The sequence below is a fragment of the Haemorhous mexicanus genome, chromosome 2, assembly GCF_027477595.1.
Source record: "Haemorhous mexicanus isolate bHaeMex1 chromosome 2, bHaeMex1.pri, whole genome shotgun sequence".
NCBI lineage: Eukaryota > Metazoa > Chordata > Aves > Passeriformes > Fringillidae > Haemorhous > Haemorhous mexicanus.
Genome location: NC_082342.1, coordinates 113,315,659 through 113,334,431, shown reverse-complemented (window position 1 = coordinate 113,334,431; position 18,773 = coordinate 113,315,659). Strand labels below are relative to the sequence as shown.

Here is an 18,773-nt window from a genome sequence, read left to right as displayed (position 1 = left end):
AAAATGTAAACCTGGAGGTTAAATGATAGGGATTTACACTCCCAAAATCCTTACAAGCACTATGAAGTGGAAGCTATCATAATGAATAAAGAAGATAAATAAGCCTTAATTGAAATCCGACTCAGTGTAAGCAGTAAAGCTGGAGCTTTAATCAAGCAGAGTTCATGAACCTTGCTTGTATTTTTGTGTTTGGCTGAGGTCCAGCAGAATTACAAAGGGAAACAAGCCATGTTAATTAATAGTTGGTTATTTTTCCCCAATCTGCTTTATTCTGCTGTTTAAGTTATTAAGCATGCAAAAGAAAAAAATGCTTTTGCCTTGGGGCTTGCATCTTTATCAGTTAGTCTAATTTTTAATTTGTATTCATCATAGCTGCAACAACTGCAGAGCTATAATTGTTGCTTTCCTTAGTACAAAGGAAATAGATTGTTGTGCTTATTTGAAATCTATTTATGTGATCAGACTCCATATTTTGTCTTTAGTCTTTAGAACTAAGCATTGGTTCATCTCATTCATTTATTTGGAAGAACCATCTTTCACAACATTTTTAACTTGTTTTTTTATGCAACATGAATATACATGTTGCAGAAGCTGCAAATTAAATTTTTCTTTCCTCCACAGAATAGGATTGGTGTATACAAATAGTAGTAATAACAGCAACAACAATAAAAATCCTGTAGCAGGACTGTTTCCACTTCTTCAAGCCTTGTGTGTAGGAATCATATTAGTTTAATTAGCTTCTGTCCTTTATTTTTAAGTTCTTGAGGTGGTCAGTGAAGCTGAATTAGTCTTATGATTTGGATAACTCCCTTGGAAATTATCAATGAAGTGATGAAGTAATTTAATTTAATGTAATTTAGTTTTAGATAATTCAAAAGCTACTTGACAATTACATTAAGTCTTTATTAAATTGGGCAACATTTGAACCAGTAATGTAAAGTTAAAATTCTTTATATCAGGCTTACGGTGTTTTGAACACTCTAGTGTTTCATCAGGGGGTATATTATTTACTTGCAAATAACACTAGGAAATGCTAGTTTGATACCAAGGGAGAAGATCTTTTACAGAAAAACTGGGGTTCAACAAAAACAAGTACTTTTAAAGTACCTTTAATTGAAAAGAATAGGTTTCTTTATTGAGCCTGCATTTAGAAGTTGGAATAAATTGAGTTTCACTGTCATTCTGCAAGTTAAAAATGCAGTTATTATATGTGCTTGTCATACTCCAGGGTAATTTTGCTGGAATCCACACATTTACTCCACCCAGAGAAAGTGTATCAAGCCAGGCAAGTAAAGGAAGAGCAAAAGTTTAGGTAAGTTCCAGACAGCAATTACTGCCTGTGGCATGCGTTTCTATTAATGTTACCTGTTTGTGCATGCTTTGTGCTGCCTGTTGTAAAGAATTGCAGTTTAGGACATGGAAATATGACAGAAGATGCCCAAGCAGTCCCTGAGCAGTGGGGGCCCCCCTGTCCACCTCTGCCTGGGTTTCATGCTGAGCCTGATGTTCTGTGATGTCCCTTTGGCCACTGATGTCCCTTTGGCTCAGCCACCCTGGCCATGCTCCCTCACAGGTTCTTGTCACTCTGCTCTCTGGCAGAGCATGGGAAGCTGGAAATTCCTTGACTAACAGTAAGCACTGCTCAGCAGCATCTAAAATATCAGAATGTTATCAACATTATTCTCATCCTATTCTAAAATAGAGCACTGTGCCAGGTACTAAGAAAAAAGAATGAATTCTACCCAGCTGAAATCAGGACAGTACTGCAAAAAAATTAGAAACAGATTTAAAAAAAATTCTTCAGTAACTCAATAATCCATTATTTAATAATTTAAAATATTTTCCATAGCTGGGTGTCATTTTTAAAGCTCATGTAAACATTCAAAATCCTGAAACACTTATTCAAGGATTATTGGGAAATATAAACTACTACCTTGTCAATACTCTAGGTTGAATTGTAATTATAGGAATGTTCCACAGTCATGTCATGAAATGCAGACTATTTCTCAAATTCCTTTTTCAAAAATCACAAAAAAAAAAAGAAAATATTTAAAAGCAGAAAAATAATGAGCATTTTATTATTAAGAGAAATAAATGCATATTTTAAGTGGAAATACTTTTCTAAAGTGTAATTTATTCTACACTTTCTACGAAATTAAAAAAGTGTATAATAATTGTTGATATAGAAAAGGATTTTTTAATAATCTTGCATATTTCAGCTTAATTTATCCCCAGACAATCAGTCTAAATAATGTAATTTTCAACACACATCCAGATCTCATTCTTACAGAAATTGATTTCAGAGCATCTTAGGTCTTTAGAAATTTCCAGTACTGATTTGCTCTATGTTTAGATGTTTCTGTCCTCTATGATAACTGAAGCACTTAAATGCCTCCTTTCAGAAGATCTTTTCCTTTAATGGAACAAACTTCTGAAATTTGTGTTAAAAAAGTAGCGTGTGTACATTTCATGACTGATCAGTAAGGAGATTTTGCCCTCAAAATTTTTTATTCTTTTGGTAAATCCAGAAAACGCTGTGTGCAAATTAAGGCAAATTTCTCTAAGTGCTCTGTCAGCATAAAACTGCTGTCAAGTCAGTGCTTGCCCTTTGGGTAATTGTGTCTGTGACACAGTTGATGTCAGGACCAAGGCATTCACATGACAACTTCATCATCCCAGCACGACCAGCTGGGCTCAAAGCTCCTTCTGCATCCTCATCCTGTGCCTCCAGATATGTCAGATCCACTTTAAACCTCCCTGTAGGAAGCTTTGCCTGGCAGGTGACCCTTTTACCTCCCAGCTTCCCCCTCTGGCGGTGTCACAGGTACCCAAAATGGTGTCATTCAGGCTGGAGAGGAAACCAATCCTTCTGTCAATGTGGCATGGGTCTGTCACAGTGTGACTGGAACAATCCCAGTTTGGAGCTGGAGCCTGAGGAATTGCTATGTCCTTGCTGGGACACAGCACTGTCTAAGGCCAAAACTCTAACAGTAGCCCATGTCCTTCAGTATTGCAGGCAAGACTTCTTTATTCATGCAGAACTGGATGGTGTTTGGAGAGAAGCACAGTGCTTTTTTTTTTTTGGTTTGTTTTGTTGTTTATTTATTTTTTTTTAATCCAGTTGGCATAGTTTTAAGTATACTTGGACAAGACTTTTCAAGTTATCCACTTGGTGCTTTTCCAAGCCCTTGACACTTCAATTATTATCTTTGGTCTCCATCTGTGTGCCAGCATGGTCTGCTCCCTTTGGGAGAAGGAAAACCAGGTGGAAAGAAGCACACCACATGGCCCAGAAATTCTGTGTAATGTAAAACTACTCAGAGCTTTCAAGCATGTTGGTATTTTTAAATTATGTCCATTAGGAAAAAAAGTATTAAATGATACTTTTGTAAAAGTTCAAGGTTACATTTAATAGCTAACTTTTCCTTCATAAATTTCCTACTGTAAAACTAGAAAGTGGTGAAGATAGACCAGTGTTTCACTAATAGTCCTATTCTAAGACCATGACTAAGCAGATTATCATATGCAGTAGTGTCCATAAGGCTGGATCTGGATCTGTGCAAAAGCACAGATTGATTTGCAAAACAAGTTGTGAATTTTGATAAATATTTTTACATTAAAAAATGTATTCTAAACCAAAAAAAAGGAAAAAAATTACTGAATGAATTTCAAATCAAGTTCTGTATTGTGTATAGCTTCTTACTGTTAAATTAATTACTCTTTTTTTTAAAACTGGTGATAATGTCAGGAATTCCAAACAATTTCAATTTTCTGAATTTTTTTCTTACACTTTTTGTTCTAAGCTGTTTCATGTGCCAAGGAAAGAATTATGTTATGCAGAATACCTGTATTTATTTACTGGAAGAATAAAGAATAAATTAGGATCTAAAAATGGTGTCTCTTTGTAATTTGAGGTACAGCATTAATACCTGTTGTTTCAGAAAATACAGTTTACAAATATGTTATCAGGAGTCATTACAATTCTGGGTAATATTTGATATCAAAGAAATCCAGCTACTCTAAGCCTTAGTACCTATTTGGGCAGCACCTGTTTTAGTGTCTGTCCTACCCTTTATTCTGAGATCACAAACTGTTCCACAGAGTGTGGAAACTGGTGAGTATCTTAGATGGGAATTTTGTATTCGAATGTTTCAGTATTTTCAATGCATTTCTAAGCAGTTTGTTGTATCTCTTCTCTCTAATAAGATCTTTGCTTGCTAAACATCCTAAAGTTCATTGATTAAAATGTTGCTCTATGAATTTAAGATTTCCTTATGGTGTCTGGCACTTTTTTTCCCTTCCTTGGTAATATATGGACTCTGGAGATGTAAGCTAGTAAATTCTTCTCCAAATACATATAGGAAAGTAATTTTTTTTCCTGAGCATTTGTTGGATGAAATACAAAGTTATTGGCTTGTTTGGAGCCTGGCATGAAGAGTAAAGGCACACCATGACCAATGGGTAGCTCATATGCCATAAAGATGTATGCACACTCTTTGTGTTGACTGCAGAGATGATTTTCCTTTTGATCTGGGTTTTTGGCACACCTGATAACATGGCAAGCCCAGTGTAGTATCATCTTGGAACTGGTATCTGACAACTCAGGTAGCAGATACTAGACTCTTACTGGTGCAAAAGTATGGAAGTAGGTTGGAATTAGATCATCTTTAAGGTCCCTTCCTATCCAGGCTGTGTTTTTAATCTGAACTGGTTAGAATAACCACAGCAGGAATGAATTGGAAGTATTCACACCTCAACCAGGCAACTGAAAAGTGCCCTCATTAACCCATCATCACCTGTAACATAATCTTGAACTTTTTGTTCATTTAATGAACAGTAAAATTGTCTTACTCTGTCAGCAAAAACCCCCAAACCAAATGAGGGGCAGTTAGAGAAGTTGCTTGGTCTCTCTCTCTCTCTCTTATGAGCTGCTCTTGTTTCACCCCCCCGCCCCAGTCCCCAGCTCCCTCTGCCCTGGTCTTAAATATTGAAAGACCACAGAGAGGTCTTTCTGGAGCCTTATCTCCTCCAGGATATCTTCATGGGAGAAGTGCTCCAGCCCTCTGACCACTTCTGTGGCCCTCCTCTAGCAGCTTCTGTCATTCTAGTGCTGGGGACCCCAGAGGTGGAGGCAGCTCTGCAGGTGGGGTGTCACCAGAGCAGAGCAGAGAGGCAGAGTCCCCTCCCTGCCCTGCTGCTCACGGGGCTCTGGATGCAGCCCAGGACATGTTTGGCTCTTTGGGACATGGCCAGCTCATCTGTAATCTTTCATTTACCAATATGCCCAAATCCTCCTCCACAGGGCTGCTTTTGAGCCACTCATTCCACATTCTCTGCTGATCCCAGGGATTTGCCTGACTCAGGTGCAGTGAACAGGCTCTGTAGACTTATTTTATGGCAGCTTTAAGCTTCTCTCCCTAATCCTTTTCCTTATTTCTCTGTGTATTGAAAGAGGATGTATTGAACCAGACTTTGAACATAGCCAAGCTTCTTACACCTTCTGAACTTTATTCCTTTCAGTTTTATTATTGAGCAAGATGCTATTTCTTTTTGTTATGGAAGAATGAGACACAATGTTCATGTCTTCCACAGCACAGGTTTGTTTTCCCATCTCTTACCTGCAAGTGCTTTGTTCACTGAAGTAAGAAAAAAATTGATATTGAGAGAAGTTCAATACTGTGTTAAATCAGTCTAATGAGTTTCTCAGTTGTTCAGATTTGAAAATAGGACTTATTCAATGTATAATTCTCACCAGTTAAAAAATGTAATGTATTTTGTTTACTATTATTATTTTTTCATACAGCTGTTGAGCTATTTGTTACTTTTACAGTGATTCTTCTGCTGTAGTCTCTGTTTTTGCAAGCATGACTTGGCATTCTCATTCAAAGCTAAAGCATTGAGAGAAATGATGTTTTATATAAAATTAGTATTTTTTTTTTAATGCGAGTTACTTATTTGTGAAGTACAGGATAAATAGTATGTTGTATGAATTTACTCAGAGATCATTTTCCTTTCTGAAAAATGGTCTTTAAGTATATGTATTAAAACAAATCTCCAGGGTAACATATTCTGAGAGTTTTGCACGTCCATTTGTTTAAGGCTGTGATTTTTTTCTTAGCCCAGCAAGATTAACTATTTATTTTAAGAGAGACCCAACATCAAACCTTGTATGTAGTAATGGTTTGCTGTATGCTGGTTAATCAAATTTTACTGCAGGGGGGAATAACTTTTATGTGTGGATAATTTAAAATCAGAATTTTGAGCTGAAACTCACAGTATTTTTTGATACATTACAGTATTGTTTTCAGCATCTTTGAGCTCTGTGCATGTCATAAATTAAGCAAAATTCTCCTTCCATAAGTGTAACTGCACAATCTTAACACCTGCCAACAATGGTGAGAATTACTTGTTATCTTGAAGACAAAAAGAAAACTACATAGAGTCACATTAAGAAAATATGATGGTCAGGAGCACAGTTTGCTTTGGGAGAATGGAAGTTCAAAGGAGATTTCTTTTTTTAAAGCTGTTTTTTGAGTATATCTGTTCTTTTTAAATACACTTGAAAAGCAATATTGTAATGAGCAGAGTTCAGGTGATTAGGTTAAGATTCATCCCTTTCTCCTTTCTTAGACAAAGCCTTAATTACATTAGTTTTCTTTTGAATAATTAACTGCAATGTTAGTTAATATAGGTCATTCCTGTAGCCACCTCAAGTGGATAGCGTGATTTTTAATATTATTGGTTGGAAAATGGTTCCAAAATGTAGTGGTCTATTTTGGTGGGTTTTTTTTTTGTGTTGATAACATGTGCTTTTTTGATGTTTATTCAATAAAAGGGGAACTATGCTATCTATTGGTAATAATAATGTCCAGCTTTAGAATATTGTTTTAATTTTTTTTCCTTTTAGTTCTGAAAATAGTACATCAAGTTCAGAAAATAGTGCACTGCCTGAAGATTCAAAGAAAGAATCTCACTGTAAGTATCTATGCAATACTTCGTGTCTTACTACAGTAGAAATTGGATTATCTACTGATGCAAAATTTTGACATCTAAGTATGTTCAATAAATATTATTTATGGATATGCTCAGTAACTATTAGTTTTAGTTTTCATAAAATTTCGGCCTCAAATTGTATGTCACAGTCAAAAATTCAGCCTGGAGAAAAGAAGGTTCCACGGTGATCTTATCGTGGCTTTCCAGTACATGGAGGAGTTACAAGAGAGCTGGAGAGGGACTTTTTACAAGGGAATGCAGGGATAAAACAAGAGGTGATGTCTTTAAACTGAAGGAAGGCAGGTTTAGATTGGATATGAGGAAGAAATTCTTACTGTGAGGGTGATGAGGCACTGGGGCAGGTTACTCAGAGAAGCTGTGGGTGTCCCATCCCTGTTCTATCTATTTGGCCAGAGTTTGGTATAATTTTCTTATGTGATCTCACTCATTTCTGCTGTTTTCACTCTCACATATATTCTCAGGTCTGCTGTCCTGCCTAGAAAGCCAGCCAGCAAAGCTTGAGGGTCAGTGTCAAAATGTGCTTAGCAGATGAAACACACACAGTGAGAAAGTCAGAGCCTGCCAGATTCAACCCTAAGATTCTTTCCCAGCCTAATGCTTTTGTGAAAGCAGTGAAAAAAAGCCAGTGTTGCCAGTATTTAGGTTTTGCCTATTCTAGAATATGTCAGACATAGTTGCTGCTCTGAGTGTGAGATTCTTTGTTCAGTAAAATATACTTTTCCTTCAGATGTGTATAGGCTTTTTCTTAGAGGCTGTACCTCCTTAAGGAATTTTTAATGGTGAGAACTGGCTATTTTCCCCAGTTTTGTTTCAGTGCACAGAATTACAACACAGGTAATTAGCAAAATGTATTTAAATAATACAGCATGCAATATTGCAGCACATCTACACAACAGTAACTGTCAATACTGATTATTGATTACAGGTGTGCCTTAAATACTGATTGCTTCAGGAGGCTGTATGTAGTACAGCCTTTTTTTGAAACTCATGAAGCTCCTTTATTTCACAGCCTGTGCTGTTGTATCTAAATATCCACTTAAATTTATTTTAACAGCTGATCAATCTGGCCTCCTGCATGAGTTCTTCAGTCCAATGGAAAACCTGTTCTTGAAAGGGAAAGGTTCTGCAGCCTTAGATATTCACTTCCTTCCCTTTTATCAGGAAAAGCGTTACTGCACTGTCATTCTGATTAATGAAAAGGTAAGAGTAAAGTGAGTGTTCTGTGTTTATCAGGTCAGAATCAGGACTTTTGCCAATTGTGCATGAGTAGGGTAAATGACAGCAGTGCTGTGAAAAGGGACTTGAGTGTCCTGATCAAGGGCAACAGTTTACTGTCCTTTTTACACATAGTTAGGATTATATGAAATGCTGCAGGCAAATTTTCACTTTAAAATCACTAAGTAATAAAAAGTAATACTGCATGGAACGTTATTTTGGTGGCTTTTCTAGGCATCTGAGCTTCAGAAAAGAAAAGAAAAGAAATTTAAATAATTTGTCTTGACGTGGGTGCAAGAACAATGCACAGGCAGAGAATGGATAAAGTCTTTACTGTTCTGTGCTTCTCCATGTATTCATCCCTGAATTTAGGGTATGCTGTCAAAGTAGAATAATAATTTTCCTTGCTGTCTCTTTTTAAATTTTTCTCTCAATCAGAGTTCCATTCAGAAAAGACTGTGCATGAATACTGACTCCACAGCCTTTCAGTCTCTCTTGAGTCATGTAGCCTGAGTTTTGCTCTATATACTTAAATGAAGTTCAATCAAACCACCAAGATCTGATTTTGATCATATTTCAGAATTTCAAACCTTGCAATCCAGCTTTTGGATGTTCCTGTAATCCTTTATCTCAGTGGTCACAATCTTATCTCTGTGTCTTTAGTCCATCTTTTCACATCTTTAACGTGTCTGCTGTGTTTTGTCTCTGGCTGTCAATGTTTTTCAAAACCCTGTTGTTTCTATAATCTTCTTTTATGTGTGGCTGATCTCAAAGCTTGGATTCTGCTTCTTACTTTCCTGACAATGCCTCTGTGTTTCCCCTCTGTCCAATTATGTGCCTCTGCCTTTCTCTCTGCCACGTTTTGATGATTTGTAACAATGCATCTAAACCTAAATGACTCTTTCTCCTGCACATTTTCAGCTTCCATATTTTTACCTTCTATAGAACATGGAACTTCTGCCAGTGTCTGGTGTTTGTGTGTTTGATGGGATTTTTATTGCTTAAACATGTCTTTTGCTTTGCCACATGGCCAGCTTGATTTTTTTTATCTTGTTCATAAAGGAAAATAAGACTGATACAATGATGCCCAAGTCTGTCTTTCTGACTCTGTCCAGTATTTGAAAACACTGGCTGTTTTTTAAAGAAAACAAACTATATGACTGGTTTTCTTAAAGAGTGTATAGTTCTCTTGATTTTCTAAAAATGAGCTGAGATAGAAGAGGGATTTCTGTTGAATTCACATTGAAATAATGACTTCACACCTTATTGACAGCAGGGAATCACCCACAAAGAGTCCCCATGTCAGAGGTTAGCAATCTTTGTGGATGGTTTAGTGGAAAATCAATCCAGTGCTCAGCATCATTCAAAGAGAGAAATTATTAGGGAAGAAATACACATCAACAGCTGTACATTCATAAAGAAATTTTAGGTCCATCAGTTTAATTCAATGAAATATCAAGATGCAGTCTCTAGAGAAGGAAAAACATGGCCTACTGCTCTCTGGGAGTAAATCTGAGAGGAATCTCCTTTTACCTGTTATTATTTAAGACCCCTTAAATCTCAGCTATTGACAATTGACCTGTTGTATCTTTATTAGAAGCATACAGAAGTTCATAACCTGGCTAAGAAGAGTAGGCTCATGCTACACAAGGAATAAAACCTGAAAGCTGAATAATATAGTGAAGAGAAAGGATATTTAGACATGTTAAGGAAACAGTGTTAATCTAAGAGATGTGGGCAGAGCTGTAGGATGGTCATATTTCAGGTGGAAAGGGAAAAGTACATTTCTGACAGCCCCCTGTTGCCTCCAGTGGTGCTGTAGAAGTAAATTTAGACACCTAGCTACTAGTCACTGTTCTTTACAAAGGTTTAGTTGACCTTTTCACAGCAGGAAACATTAATGCCTGGAGAAGCTGCTGTTAAATCCTGTATGGTGACTTTTTCTGGATCACCTGGTTCTTCCAGCTTAGCTGAGTAGGTGTGATGCATTGAAAGGCTCCTTGAAGTGCAAAATTTTTGATATGCAGAACTTCAGGTTAGAAAAATTAGCTCCAGCTACTTAATTGCATCATTTGTAAGGAATTGTATTAAATCTTTTAAGGAAAGATGAAACTGCAAAATAGCTAGCATGATTTTAGGGCTGTATAGTAATGGCACAGGAAGAATTTGGCTTTCTTAAATATTTTGTATATGGCTGCAATATTTCAGTCATACCATTATCTAACTGACAAAGAAGTGCAGCCAGCATGCTGTATGATGATCAAATGACTTTACACAATGAGGAGTCTTGTATCATTCAAATATGGACTTGTGCTACATATAAAATCTAATAAATAATCTAATTTAGCATTGCTGTGATTTTTTCCTGCCTACCTTTCCTACCTTTTTTGACAAATAGACCAAAACAGTAATCAGAGCAGGTCTGCTCCTTCATTCCAATCAATGAAGTATTGAGATTTAAATCACTATACTTGTTCTGATTGGGAATACTATCCATCACTGCAGCAGCTGTATATCTGTAATAGCAGCAAGAGGATACACTGATTCAAGGCTTCTGGCCTCAAGGATGTTCCTTATTTTGAAATAATCTTTATGCTAACTTTCCTAAGGTTTGAAATGGCAGCAAAAGCCATTTAGCACATTTCTCAAAGATTTGTTTCAGTATTTCATTGTTCTTTAAGAAAAATTGAAACAGAGTTTTCTCAGTTTTTTAGCATAAATCTTTTCATAGTTGATATTAAATATGGTAAACATAACCCTGTTGCTTTTTAAAAAATACAACTTTGTTTCCAGGAGGTTATTTAAATGTGAACAATGTGGAATTTTTGATGATAATAATTTATTAAATCATCGTTTAAGGGTGTCAATCCAGACTTTTACAGCTAAGTGTCTAGTATAGAAGTAAATTGTTTATTGAAATAACACTTTGCTTTCTGTTGCTCTTACTGGCTTGCACAGGTAACTACAAACTCTTAGTTTCCCTACATTCTTTTGAAACATCAGATAGCAATGGGATTGGATAAAAAGTTCAACAGCTCTTTTGTTAACTATTTTCATTAACAATAAACCCTGCAAAATGTTGATGCTGTCCTGTTTGCAGCTGATGGAAAATGGAAATATAAATTGTTAAAACCATGGGCATACAAGCTAAACTCTCCAAGTTCAGTGAAATATCCATTCTGTTCCAAAGCATCAGGAAAAAAGCTCAATGGAAAGAAAACAGAATTTGCATTCTGTGGAGATCAAAACCCCAGAATTCTTCAAATCAAAGAGGAAATTGGGGAATTTTGTTCCTTCCTATAAGCATATTGATTTCAGCAAGGACAGGAGAAGTAGCTGATAGCAGAATGGCATCCCAGCAACCAGCACCTTCCTAAAATCAGGTTTGTGTGCTGTGAGCTTGTCAAGGGCCCTTATGGAGCCAAATCACTGTGTCAAACAGGAATAATTCCTGTTTAAATTGGTTCCCAGGAGTGGCTGTTTGTGTGTGAGAATCCAATTTTGCTGGAGGTTTCTTTAATCCTTCTCAAGGAAGATTTGTGTGAGCTCTTGAATCAAGAAGGGGAGAAAATACCATCAAAGTTGAATAGCTTTCCTTCTGCTGGGTCAGAAATATAATTGCAGTGTTTTCAGCCTTAACATAAATATCTGATGAAACTACAAATGAAGGCAAAGGAAAAACCAGGGTTTTCTTATGCTATTGAGCAGTATTAAAAGGAAAACATTGTGTTGGTTGGCAGATGCACTAAATTATAGAAATAAATTATTTCCTTCATATCTGAAATGAAGAATAAAAGACAGAATACATGATTTTAGGGCAGAGTTTTACAGAATATTGTTTATGGAAATAAAGAGAGACTGAATGTGAAACTATATCAGTTGTTGCAGAGGCATTTAATTCTTTATCTTGCAGTCAGTAGAAGCAAAAATTGTCTGAAAAAAATTTGTGGTAAACACAAAGAAATTATCAAAGCAATATATGCAGTATATATGTTAAATCTCCTGCCTAGTTCAGATGGTGTATGGTACCAAGCTTAGATATCTTTTTAGTTAGGGGCATTCTGATTGTGGACTTAAATTTGGAGTCCTTTCAGTGAGTTTTCATCAAAAATATTTTTCTCTTTTTCATTTGCACCCTATTTTTTTAGTCCATCTGTAATTCAAACTGTTATTTCTCTGCTAACTAAGTTTTCCTTTCCTCTTTGAAAAATGACTGTCTTTCTTTGTTCTGGGTCATCTTTATGTTTACTTTCAAACTTCTCCAGATTTTCCATTTTCTAATGAAATAATTAAGATGTACTAACTTTATATTTTTAAAGGAGAATTTGTACACGATGCTAACCTGCCTTGACTTAAATTTTTTTTTCTTTGCTTTTTGGAGAAATGTTTCTGGCTCAAAACTGTTGTAATCATTTATATTAAAAAAAAATTCTGAATGGTGAAGAACAATGAAGGTTGCTCAAGAACATGTTTAACTATATTTAACTGTAGTAGATAGTTAGAATTTGATTTTTTCCTGTATTTATTGGTCAGGGTACCCTTGTTCAGTTAAATTATATGAGAAGTTTGAAAGGATTTTGCTTTTTGAAATTGAATTTTCAGATTTAATATTATCAATTAAAGTTACTTTATTATCACAGCATGGCTTGAAATAATAATTTTCTTATATTTAGGCATAGTTTAAAAAAACAGTTCTCCTGAATATGTAAATTATTGCTCAGGTCAGAGCGCAGATGTTACTAGGATATCTTTGCTGTTAGTTGTAATATTTGCCTTCTGTTCTGCATGAGTTGCACTCTGACGTGTATGGATGTGTGGCTTGTGTTTCAGATTGGAGAATATGTGTACCTGATTGAGGGATCAGGTGATTTACCTCTGACTTCAGAACTGCCTGCCTTGGATAGTCCAAATGTTTTGCGTGCTACCAAAGAAGGTACAGTGAATAGAGGGGAGAAGAGTAAAATACAGCAAATAATTTTTAAAAAATATTCTTTTTTTTCTATGGATTTTTCTTAAAATTATTAAATATATGTGTTAAAAATAGAAGTTGTTTAGAATGAAGTGTAAAAAATAAATTATAATAGAAATAAATATATGCAATATTTCTTCTAATGTTTTCCAGTCCATTCTCTTCAGAGCATCAGCTGTTTGTTGGTGATCTTTATCTTGCATTGCTTAACGTAGTCTACATAAATCTTTTTTCATAAATTTTCTTATTTTCTTCTTCTAAATAGAAGTTGCTTGCCATTTGAACCAGGACAAGTCATCTTTATCTAGAACTTTTCTAGCTTTAAAACACAAGTTTTGTGTGCAGTGATGTGATATTCCAATGCTTTTTGTCTTTAACCAGTGTGGGATAAACTCCTGTCAGTCCTATTTCAGAAACAATGTAGGACTTGAAACTTGAAATAATTGACAGCTGCTACTTGAAATAATTTCTAGTGGTTTCTTTTAGAGGAGATGAAATATCATCTAGAGGGGTGAAAGCGTGGCTGTGTTGTGTAGGTAGCAGAAAGACTTTGGGTAAACTTTTAATACTGCCATAATGCTAGTAACACTGAAGTCTGGGATTTTTTTATTAGCAAAATTATTAGGTATTTCTTAGCTATTATTAGCTAAATTTTGGGTTGCATTTCAGTCTGCTAATTTTTACGTCCCTATTATGTTGAAAAATAAAGTATTATAGGTAATAAATGGCATCTACTAGGTTAATAGCATGGAACTAAACTTTGAGGGAATTTTGTATTCTTATTTTCTTTAGAGATTAGAAATTTTAAATACTCTCTGGAGTTCCACCAGCTGATAAATGTGGTGTGTAGTTTTGCTTTGCTCTTTCATTTCTTTTGGTTTTTTAACAGATGAAAGCACAGCACAGCCAGTTTTATATTTGAAATGTGGACTTGGTCAGACTCTGGAGGAGAATCTGAAGATTCCATTGATCAATGAGTCAAGAGAGAGGGCCCTGGCTCTGGCTGCACAGCAGCAGATGTCAGCTGTTGAGTATGAAAGGAGATTGATTACCGGGACTCTGCAGAGCAGCAGCGTTCGAGTTGCAGCTGCATTGTTGGGGCTGTCCAGAGTAGAGGTGAGAAACAAAATCATCTGGTGCTGCAATTAAATTTAGTTGTCCTTGATTTGTAGGACTGAATTGGTTTTATGTTTCAGGTAATAGTGTGAAGTTACGTTTTTTTCACACATTTGTTATCTGGCAGTTACTGATCCCAATTCCCCCTCAGACACATATTTTACATATTCATTCTGAAGCTACTTTGTCACCCCATGCTGCTATGATGTCCCTCCTTTAAGAAAATTTGACTTCAGTTAAGAAAAGTACTAACAATTTACTTTACTTCTGAAATATATCCTTGATTAAAAAAGCTTTCATATTCTATCTAAAAGGTATCTGTATTAGTAACCTTCATTATGCATTTTTTTAAGAAATGGATTTTTTCTCCAACCCAATAAACCTTGAGAATAAATGAAGGAGACTTCTCTTTTCTTTACAATCAATGGAAAATAGTTTTGAAAAGCCACAAGTTTTTCTTATAAGATGTAGCTCCCCTCTTAGGCATCATTCCAACCTATACATACATCTTTTCCTAAGACTTCAACATCTAGAAACTAAAAGTTCTCCCAAGGTAGTGCATTAAACAATCAGTTATTACTTGTGAATAAATTTGTAATAGTAATATTGCCAAATAAACAAGGCTTTTCCTCATGAAAAATTCTACTATAGCCTTCAGAGGGTGATAGCCTCACTCAGGGTTTTAATTTCCCTTGTGCCCTGATGGTGCCTTGCCTCAGACCAATTGCTGGCAGCAATGCTATTCCAACTTCCCAGTCAGACAGTTCCCCAAATAAGAGGAAAAGAATTTTCCCTTGTGATTTGATGTTCCTGAATTTATGCCTTTTGTTTGAAAAGTAATAGAAAGCAAAAAAAAAAAAGAGGGAAAATTACGTTGTAACTTTAATCTGCTGTGTGTTTGGAGTGGGACAACAATTGTAATTGTGTCATCTTGACTCAAGTAGTCTCCTTTAGGAATATGTCTAATCCACTGCTGTGGTAACATTTTATTGAGTTTTCATAATTCAAGTCCCCTAATATTACAGTATCTTAGCAAATACTTGATGAAAAGTCTAACTGCTCAGAAGTTGTGGATGGGATCAAGACTGAGCATGATAGGAACACTCCTTGCACCACTGGACATGCTAAAATGCAATATAAGTTCTAAAACCACATGTATTGTGGAAGACTGGAGGATAATTAGCTGAATTACCTTATAAAACACATAATGGTGGATACTAGCACTGAATGAATTATCATGTGGAAAATGAAACTAATGTGCAGAAAGAAGTATTTTTTCCATGTACACAAAGTCTTACACTTGTTTATGACAAATACAGGGGAGAAGTTTTTCTACTTGCATAGAAAAGAGTTTATACATTAAAAAAACTCAATATCCACTATGCAGACTAAAAAATGAAACATATTAATAAAAACTTTTTGTAATAAATTCTTGGCAACTATCTGTGTAAAGGTGATAACAGAAATCCTGGTTGCATTAATTGGAGAAGCCTTTTTTGAGGGGGGTTGGTGTTCTGCAGTGAAAATTGGAGCTGAAGTATGGTTTTAGGTGATCTAAATTCTCCCCTTTCCCCACAAAAAAAAAAAAAAAAAGGAAAAAAAGGAAAAAAAAAAAAAAGCCAATCTACAGTGCCCATGATCCAATGAATTATTTAGGCTCACCAAATCCTTTGGGGCAGATGTTGTAGGTTAGAGATAAATCCAGAACCTTTGGAAATCTGTTGTTTTCTTTTGGATTTCTTTTCCACTTTTCTACTTGCTTCCTGCAGGTAGAATCATGTTAGACAACAGATGGACAGAAAACAAATTACCCTTAAATTAGTACTACTTGGTCCATTTTTTACCTGTCAAGTTGAAGAATAAATAACTAAATAATTGCATGATTTTCAGTCTGTCTAAACTGTAAATTTTAGTCATGTTTACTTAAGTCACATAGAAAACAGTGCTAAAGGTGGGTTGTGTTTTTGGAGTCAAACTGGATATCCAAAATCAGTAACTAGAGGTGTAATTTTTAATTCAACCCATCTATACACAGCTAAAAGTCCTAGGTACTTATTTACTATATTTTTACTGTTTCTTTTTGTTGCCATAAGGAACAAAGATCTATTTTGATTGTTTGAGTTATTAGAATTAGTAACAAATAATAATTTTTAAATCTTTTTCCCATAAAATTGTGTTACTTTCTTACCTCCTGAGTGTTTCTTAACTTTTAATTCCTCCTAAAACAATTTTGGGTAGTAGTAAAGATAATACAGGATAATATAGGAGCTCTCAGACACTGTTAAGGTTGGATTTGGCATTATAGTGAATAATTAACAAAGGCTGTTTTGTGAATAATTATAACGAATAATAGAAAGCTGAAAGGGGGATGTTTAGGTGAACACAGATAACAAGGGAAGGAAGAGGGTATTGGAAAAACGATAAGAGACTGTGGAAGAAGAACATGTTTAGACTGAAGTTGTCAAATGTAGTGAATAGAGGAAAGTGAAGAAAAAAGAAATAACAATTTGAGAATTATTTACTTGGGACTGTGGGGGAAAGGATGCTGCAGTCAGTGAAGTGAGATACAAAATTACTTGCCTAGTTTTAGACCCAATTGCTGGATAGGAGTTTTTCTTCATAGATGCCAATAATCTCCTTGGATAACCAGACATTATGATTGGAAAAGTCCTGTTATACAAGGATCCCAGAGCTAAAGCTTTAAGTTTCTGCTGTGTCCAGGTGTGCCCTCATTGTTAATCTATAAAACTGTAAAAAGTTTTTACTTTTTAATTAAAATTAAACTGTAAAAAGTATTTACTTATGCCCTGTTTTACTTCCTTTTGAACATGTCTCATCTGAGTGTGGACACCACATTTGCCATATTCCAGATGTTAGGATATTGTGCATTTCCTTTCTATCCTGCTGTCCATGGGACTGAGCCACATGGAGTGTTTTTATCTTAGTACACCACAGTGGTGTTGGTGAGTTTGAGTTTTGATCAAGGAAAAATGAATGGAGACCTTGTGCACTCAGGGCTGTGGCTTCTGCTCTTCAGCTGACGTGGCAAAGTCTCATCCTCCACCTGTCCAGCTTGGATCCTCAGAGTTTGTGCTTTTCATAGGTACCCAGGGATCAAGAAGGATTTTTTTGTGTTCTCCTGTGTCATTATGGAAATTTGTAAGCAGAGTGCAGAGAATTTCCTTTTTTAAAAAACTGCTGTGGGTTTTTTTTGGAAGGAAAAATCATGGTGTCCTTGAGCAGAGAAGGCACTGGAAATAAAAAATTGCATTAGATACATTTGAGTGGGGATGAACTTTTCAGAAAAGGACCTGTGGTCAGATTTCAATTTGCTGAATTTACAAGTGAGACCAATGTCTTCTATATTACATCACTTATCTTTTGATATGGGATTAAGGGAGGTGGCAAACACGATTGATCACAGGTGTTCTGAGAGACCAAGATGATAAATTTCTTTATTCATGAGAAACAGTTTTAGAAGTTAATTTCTGGAAGGAAGAAATGGTACTAAATTAGGATCTGAAGAACAGTGATATGCAAGTGTTGGGGTCTCTCTAGCTGGTGAGAGTGACCCTGAGAAAAGTTGGAAAGTCTCTTTTCCCAGCCCGGTGCTTGAAGAAGGAGTCAGGGCTCTTCATTTCTCGGTCTCAAGGTTGTTTATTGTATCTTATGTATAAAATTCTTTCTCCTGCCCAGCCGAGGTCTGCTCAGCAGGACAGTCAGAGGCACTCTGCCTGCCCCCGGGGTGGTGTTATCTTTATATATTACAAACTACGTATAACATGTTTACAGTTATTTTCCAATACCTATCACCTATGTTAGACAGTGAGCATCTACTCTAAACCAATCTAAAAGTGCCAGCATCACAGCAGAAGATGGAGGTAGAGAAGAAGAAGAAAGGCTAGACATGTCCAAGTCCCTCCATCTTGTCCCCAAAAACCCTTATACCAAAAATCCTAAAACCTATATTTGCACCCTGTGAGTCCTTTTTTTTTTACACTATCTAAACTGCTGTGGCTTTTATCTCTTCATAAAGGTGGTAATTTGCTCCACGGGTCATAATCGAACCCCCAGGTGTTCTGGGCTCTGTGCCAGGGTCTCTGAGCCCCTGGCAGGGGTCCTGGAAACTCTGGACTCCCAGAGGGATATCCTGAGTTCCAACATGCAAGGAAGGAGAGAGGTGCCTCAGAACCCTGTAACAGAATCTGCCACCCTTCACACATAGGAAGTGCACGTGGCACATCTAAGAAAATATATTGGAAAATCAAAAAGTCTTTGAGACTTTCACAATCAAGTTTAATTTTGATGCTTTATATACCCTCCATTCATTTTTCAAAAAATTCTTCTAAGGAAATAATTAATCCTGGGAACTGAATGCAAATACTCCTAGCTGGTAGTAAGACTTCCACTCTTGGAATATCATGAACCATCAGGTTGATGAAGTAAAAGTGCTTGGAAC

The 18,773-nt window shown here is 35.9% G+C and overlaps 1 protein-coding gene across 1 annotated transcript in view; it reads left to right on the top strand.

The window, feature by feature from the left end:
- CFAP47 (cilia and flagella associated protein 47) overlaps nt 1-18,773 on the top strand; it is a 259,804-nt gene that overhangs the window by 83,490 nt on the left and 157,541 nt on the right. The window contains exons 40-44 of the mRNA XM_059840326.1: nt 1,229-1,312; nt 6,908-6,975; nt 8,069-8,214; nt 13,060-13,162; nt 14,088-14,314. Coding sequence (XP_059696309.1) covers nt 1,229-1,312; nt 6,908-6,975; nt 8,069-8,214; nt 13,060-13,162; nt 14,088-14,314 — 628 coding nt within the window. The remainder of the gene's footprint in view (nt 1-1,228; nt 1,313-6,907; nt 6,976-8,068; nt 8,215-13,059; nt 13,163-14,087; nt 14,315-18,773) is intronic.